This window comes from Meleagris gallopavo, chromosome 13 (assembly GCF_000146605.3).
Source record: "Meleagris gallopavo isolate NT-WF06-2002-E0010 breed Aviagen turkey brand Nicholas breeding stock chromosome 13, Turkey_5.1, whole genome shotgun sequence".
In the NCBI taxonomy this organism is placed as follows: Eukaryota; Metazoa; Chordata; class Aves; order Galliformes; family Phasianidae; genus Meleagris; species Meleagris gallopavo.
The window spans coordinates 10,876,929-10,883,980 of record NC_015023.2 but is presented as its reverse complement, the minus strand read 5'-3'; the positions used below and the strand labels follow the sequence as shown (position 1 = coordinate 10,883,980).

Here is a 7,052-nt window from a genome sequence, read left to right as displayed (position 1 = left end):
GCCGCCATGGAGAGGCAGAGCCGCACTGTGGGTCCCAGCCCTCCTCCCTTCTCAGGGCCGTGCCGGGCTGCCCCGTTTCGCGGTGTTTTGGTGGGGGAGCAGCCGCTCAGCTGCAGGCGGTGCTGGGGCCGAGCAGCACTGAGGGCTGCGGCTGTGCAGCTGTGTGAGCCGCAGAATCGCAGAACGGCCCGGGTTGGAAGGGACCTCAGGCATCACGGAGCTCCAACCCCCCGCCACACGCAGGGCCATCAGCCTCCACATTTCATAGCAGCCCGGGGCCCCATCCAGTCTGGCTCAGCTCTCGCTTTCCTTCACTGCCATTTGTTCCCCTTCCTCTTCTCGATTTCCTTCTCGCTCCCTTCCTGCAGCCTTTCCAGGAGGGGAAAAGGCAGCACAGTTTCTCATGTTTTCTTCTTCCTGCCGCAGGAGCCGCGTTCTCCATCTCCAACACAAAGCCACCCCCTCGGTGGCAGTGGCACAGGAGGCCGGGGCTGCAGCCAGTCTTCCCTTAGCACTTGTGCATGCCGTGCTAAACCGCAGCCAAACCCACACGTGGGTGTCATGCAACAACAAGAGACGACTGCCTGTGGGCCTTAAAAGCACCATGGGAGGGCTGGGGCAGGCCTCTGCGCCCAGGTGGTGGTGATAGGGAGAGGGGTGATGGCCTGAGGAGGGTCAGGTGGGATATTGGGAACCATCTGTGCTCCCAGAGAGCAGCGAGGTGCTGGCACAGCTGCCCAGGGAGGTGTGGAGTCACCTGGAGGTGTCCAGAGCCGTGGGGACGTGGCACTGAGGGACGTGGCCTAGAGTGGCCACATGCATGGGTTGATGGCTGGACTGGATGGTCTTGGTGGGCTTCCCCACCTTAATGATGCTACGATTCTTTCCCTGCTACTCGGAGCTGAGTGGGAGGGCATGCAGGTGTTTGTTTGCATTTTGTTCCAGTCTTGTCATAACAAAAGCACTGGGTTGGATCAAACCCTGACTTTTCACAGCTGGTGACCATAGGCACGTACTAAGGAACGGGAACAGGGATGTGATGCTCTAGGCCATTTGCCCCGTGCTTTGTTTTTTAACAAGCTGCTTCAAAACCTGTCGTACGGATGCTACCTCAGAACAGAAAATGAAATCATAGGATCCTTGAAGTCGGGAAGGCCACCAAGGCCATCAGCCCAACCACCAGCCCACCTGTGCCGGCTCCAGGCCACGTCCCCAGTGCCACATCCACTCTTCTCTTGACCACCCCCAGGACAGAGACCCCCACTCCCTTCCCTGGGCAGCTGTGCCAACACCTCACCACTCTTGCTGAGAATAAATTGTTCCCAATATCCCACCTGGGGCAGCTGATGGAATCTTTACGGTGGGAAAAACCGATGGGAAACGCAAAGCCCAATGGAATTTTAAAATAAAATGGCACGTAGCTTCAGAACTTACGGGTTCATTTTTCCTTTTGATGCGTTTTCCTCTTCTTTTTGAAGGAACCGGAGAGCGCTATTGAACCGGCAGAAGAAGAGTCAATTAACTTTAATGTTGGCGGATGGTATTTCTCACTCCCCAGAAGTAAAGTCGCTCAGTTTCCTGACTCTCTGTTGTGGAAGGAGGCTTCTGTACAAGACTGGTCTGAAAATCTGAGGTTATTTATTGACCAAGATGGTTTCGTATTCAGGCACCTTCATTATTACATGCAGACTTCAAAATTGTCTTCTCTCAGCTGCACTGAATTGAATTTATTGTACGAGCAAGCATTAGTTTTGCAGCTGACGCCTTTAGTACAGGTAAAATGGGGTGTTCCGAGTATCCTATACATACATAACTACTGTTAAGAAGATGATATATATTTATTCCTTAGATAGTACCATCTGTACGAGGACGTCAAGGAATGCATGTGTGACTTTATCAGTGCTTGTGATGTATATCCAAGCAAATAAAGAGAAACAGCCACCCCAGAACACACTTCCAAAGCAGAATCTTTGCTGATTCTGGCTTTTAAGTGGCTGTCAATGCCACCCTATTAATTCACAGAGGTATTTATTGTGTGTGCACTGGAAGTCATAACCATGGCTCCTATATTTACTTTGTACTTAATATCCTGCAACGGTGTGCAACCATTTGTTCCAGCTTTAAAGGAATTTGTTTATCATCCTATAAAAGATTAGGAAGTATAGAGACTATTATTAATGACTATAACTGAGCCAAACGTCAATTCCCGTTTCTAATCAATGAATTCCTCCAATGTATGGGGTAAAAATATCACTAGAAGGAGCTTCCTGTTGCCTTCCTTGGCTTTCTCTGTTGCTGTACACTTCTACACGTGCCAACCTCTTGTAGGGAACCTCTTGTAGGGCAGTTGGACGCCGTGTTCCCCAGAGCTCCCTTCCAACCTCTAGGACTTTTGAATTCCAGAGCTAGAATAGAAACCAGTGCCATCAGAACTCAAGTGCTGTAAAAACAGTTGGCTTCTTCTGGAATATATAAATGGCTCTCATTTTATTCCACATTCCTAAGATATTCTCCATTCATTTTGGTGTTTTTTTTTCCGGCTAACTTTGGGTATCAAAATGTTAGGAAGGTAAAATGTGTTTGTTCTTGTCTGCGCACAATATTCCATGGCATGCTGTAGCAGATGTGAGCTGCAGCGTGGCATGGGTTGGGGGTTGGACTCCTTCCCGTGGCTATTTTTTATTTTTTGAAGTACTACGTAGAAAAACTTTATGTATTTGAACAGCTTTTAGGCAATTTGAAGGAGGACAGTTCACGTGTCCAACCTGCAGATACACCAGTAGCTGAAAGAGTGCCTCTGAATAACTGGAAAACACAGAAATGTGCCAACAAGCCATCAGAGATCCCTCCTAAAAGCCCAGTGTTTGCAGGTAGGCGTCCCAGACCCCTCCCAGGTTCACTCAGTGAGGTTCCTTTGCTGAGTAACCTGGACTGAGCCCAGCTCACAGCTCTGAGTTACTGCAAAGCTGAAAGGATTTGAGTTGTTTGCTCTGTTTTTGCACGTCTTTTTCCCAGATGTCTCATCACGGGAACATAGAAGGACGTACATGTAACTCTTGGTTGGGTATTCCTGTCTTCGGCTTTTCACTCTGCATGTAGGAAATTCTATGGAAGGGACTCCAGAATTCTTTTGCATCCTTAGGAATGCTGACTTGGATTACTGCAAGCCAGGAAGTTCTGTCTTTATCTAACTGTTTCTTCTCTGCTTTTCTTCACTTAGGGCTATGTGAAAGGACTCCCCTAGGACTAGTGGATACACCTTTACTTGATACAGAAGAGGAAGTGAATTACTGCTTTTTGCCATTAGATTTAGTGCAAAAATATCCAGTGCTAGTCAATGATGACAACTTGCTGTGGCTGCTTGAGAATGCTGCCCTGATAGAATGTGATTACAGTGAATTCCGCTTCATAGGTAACTATTTTTATTATTATGACACGTCTAAATCATCCTTAATTAACCCATTCCTTCCTATCTCCAGTAATACTTCTTTAAAGGCTGGAATCTTTTAATATTTACTGGTGTGGTTTTGCTGTCTGCCAGTTTCAGTGCGTTAAGAAGCAAAACGTGCACCAGGTGCCTGCTGGAGTCTCATACCTAAAATTACCCACTTACGGTCCTACTTATTTATCTGTCATTAGCCTGCTAAACTAAAATGCATTATGGCATCAGGAACTGGAGCTACTGTTGGCATGTGGGAAAATACACATTTAAGGGCACATTGGGATGGAAGTATGTACAGGACAAAGAATCAGCCAAACCTCTATCTTGAATTTCTTAGGATGCAATGATAAACAGAACTAACCTAATTCTGTGCTTACCTGATTACCCACGCTCTGTTTAGCCTCCTCCAGCACAAGCCTCATTTGCAGGCTATCCCATTCAAAGGCATTGTGTCACGGCATGCTGCATATTATCTGCTGTGTATGTGTATGTAGGAATGGTAGTGCTGCAGGAGGTCATAAGGAGCTCTTTTTGCTAGGCCTGAGCACTGGGCGCAGGGTGCCAACGCACACTTTCTATGTTTTGTGTTTATTTTCAAGTTAACTTTCTCCGCTCCAAGAAGATGCTGTTGCCTGATGATTTCTCCAACATTGATGCCTTGGAGGAGGAAGCTTTAACTTTGGGAATCCCTGAACTTACAGAGGCTGTGAGGATCTATAGAGGTAATACAGTGTACATAGAGGGAACTTGATGGTGGCCTTTCAGTATGTAAAAGGGAGCTATAGGAAAGATGGGGACAGAATCGTTAGCAGGGTCTGTGGTGGTAGAACAGGGGGAAATGTTTTCAAACTGTAAGAGGGGAGATTTAGACAGAATATACAGGAAATGTTCTAGGATAAGGGCAGCAAGGCATGGGAACAGGCTGCCCAGAGAGGTGGTGGTGATTCATCCCTGCAAACAGCCAAGGTCAGGCTGCACGGGGCTCTGAGCAGTGATGGAGCTGTGGGTGGTCATTGCAGTGAGTGGGAGCAGATGGCCTTTAAGGTTCCTTCCAACCCAAACCATTCTGTGATTTTATGAACTTCATGTACGTTGGCAGAGCACGGAGGGGCTATGGAGCCTCCCTTCTTGAAAATATTCAGAAGTTGTTTGGATTTGGTCCTGGGCACGCTGCTTGGGTTGGCCCTGCTGGATTGGGTGACCTCCAGAGGTTCCCCTCCAAGCTCAATCTGTCATTCTGTCACCACTACATATTTTCTTACGAGCACTGCGTTTAATATTCATTTGTGAAATAAACTATTTGAAACAGGAATGGTATTAATACAGTCAACTGTGAACTAAACAGTCTTATCACAGATATAGAATCACCAAGGTTGGAAAAGACCCACAAGATCATCCAGTCCAACTGTCTGCCTATCACCAATAGTTCTCACTAAACCATGTCCCTCAACACAATGTCTAAACGTTCCTTGAACACCTCCAGGGTCAGTGACTCCACCACCTCCCTGGATGGCCCATTCCAGTGCCTGAACACTGTTTTGGAGAAGTAGCATTTGCTAATATCCAGACTGAGTTTCTGGTCAAATTTGAGGCCATTCCCTCTAGTCCCACAGATCAACTCATTTGCATGGACATTTGATCTGCTGGGAAGTCATAGAATCATGAAATGGTTGAGTAGCCCTGCAGAAAAGGACCTGGTGGTCCTGATGAATGAAAAGCTTAACATGAGCCAGCAGTGTGCTCCTGCAGTTTGGAAAGCAAATGGGATCCTGGGCTCCAATCAGAAGAGGGGTGGCCAGCAGGGCAGGGAGGTGATTGTCCTCCTCTGCTCTGCTCTTGTGAGGCCCCATCTGCAGTGCTGTGTCCAGGTCTGGAGCCCCCAGTACAAGAAAGACAGAGAGGGTCCAGAGGAGCCACAAAGATGATCAGGGGGCTGCAGCACCTCCACTACAAAGACAGGCTGAGGGAGCTGGGCTTGTTCAGCCTGGAGAAAAGAAGGGTTGTGGAAAGATTTGGGGGTTTCTTCATTGCAGCCTTTCAGTACCTAAAGGGAGCCTACAAAGAGGAGGGGAATCAACTCTTTGAAATGGTAGATAACAGCAGGACAAGGGGAAATGGTTTATAAGTTGAGGGAGGGAAGCTTGAGGTTGGATGTCAGGGGAAGTTCTGTACTATGAGAGTGGTGAGGTGCTGGAACAGCTGCCCAGAGAGGCTGTGGATGCCCCGTCCATCCCTGGAGGTGTTCAAGGCCAGGTTGGATGGGGCCCTGGGCAGCCTGGGCTGCTATGAAATGTGGAGGTTGGTGGCCCGCGTGTGGTGGGGGGTTGGAGCTTCGTGACCCTTGAGGTCCCTTCCAACCCGGGCCGTTCTGTGATTCTGTGTGATTCTGTGAGTTGCAAGGGACCTTAAAGGCTGCCTGCTCCCTCTCCTTGCAATGAGCAGGGACATCCACAGCTCCACCAGAATCTCTGAGCCCCCATTCCCTGACCTTGGCTATCTGCAGGGACGGGACACCACCACCTCTCTGGACCTGAGCCTGTGTCTCACCACCCTTAGTATAAAAAAACCATCTTCCTTACCTCCAGTCTGAATCTTCCCTCTCTTAGCTAGAACCTGTTTCCCCTTGTCATAACACAACAGCCCCTGCTGAAGAGTTGATCCACTTCTTAGAATCATAGGATCATAGAATCACTCAGGTTGGAAAAGACCTTAAAGATCATCGAGTCCAACCACAACCTAACCATATTACCCTAACTCTAACATCCCTCTGCTAAATTGTGTCCCTGAGTACCACATCCAGATGGTTTTTAAGCACATCCAGGGATGGTGACTCAACCACCTCCCTGGGCAGCCCATTCCAGTGCTTAACAGCCCTTTCTGTAAAGAAGTTTTTCCTGATATCCAACCTGAACTTACCCTGGCGCAACTTGAGGCCATTTCCCCTCATCCTGTCATCAGTGAGAAGAGACCAGCCCCGCTCTGCTGCAATCACCTTTCAGATATTGGAAGCAAGCAGTAAGGTGTCCGCCCAGCCTCCTTGTCCCCAGACTGAACAGCCCCAGTTCCTTCATTCTCTCCTCATAGGCCATATTCTCCAAGCCCTTCCCCAGCCTTGTTGCCCTTCTTTGCACCTGCTCCAGCACCTCCATGTCCCTTCTGTACCGAGGTGCCCAAAACACAGTACTCAAGGTGAGGCCTCACCAGTGCCTAGTTCTTCCATTTCTAAGTACTCAAAGGCCTCACTCGGGTCTCCCCGGTGCCTGCAATTAGCAATTAGCAGCAACTCTCGGTAACGAACCCCTCGTCCCGTCGCTTGCAGGCGGCGGCGCGGGGAGCTGGGCTTGTTCAGCCTGGAGAAAAGAAGGGTTGTGGAAAGATTGGGGGTTCTTCGATTGCAGCCTTTCAGTACCTAAAGGGAGCCTACAAAGAGGAGGGGGAATCGAAACTCTTTGAAATGGTAGATAACAGCAGGTACAAGGGGAAAGTGGTTTATAAGTTGAGGGAGGGAAGCTTGAGGTTGGATGTCAGGGGAAGTTCGTGGTACTAGTGAGAGTGGTGAGGTGCTGGAACAGCTGCCGAGAGTAGGCTGTGGATGCCCGTCATCCCGTGG

General features: G+C 48.8%; 1 protein-coding gene across 1 annotated transcript; it reads left to right on the top strand.

The window, feature by feature from the left end:
• The first annotated feature begins 6 nt into the window (after positions 1-6).
• Positions 7-6,989, top strand: LOC104912986 (BTB/POZ domain-containing protein KCTD19-like). Its single transcript, XM_019619783.2, has 8 exons — positions 7-27; positions 427-552; positions 1,479-1,775; positions 2,726-2,870; positions 3,221-3,412; positions 4,042-4,164; positions 6,762-6,781; positions 6,858-6,989. Exons 1-8 carry the CDS (start codon positions 7-9, stop codon positions 6,987-6,989), a joined length of 1,056 nt encoding a protein of 351 aa, XP_019475328.2.
• The last annotated feature ends 63 nt before the right edge of the window (positions 6,990-7,052 follow it).

Excerpts from the sequence above, each read along its gene's own strand:
- LOC104912986 (XM_019619783.2), top strand. The coding sequence starts at position 7 with ATGGAGAGGCAGAGCCGCACT. Across the intron at positions 553-1,478 it reads AACCGCAGCCAAACCCACAC|GAACCGGAGAGCGCTATTGA; the intron begins GTGGGTGTCATG and ends TTCTTTTTGAAG. Across the intron at positions 1,776-2,725 it reads AGCTGACGCCTTTAGTACAG|CTTTTAGGCAATTTGAAGGA; the intron begins GTAAAATGGGGT and ends GTATTTGAACAG.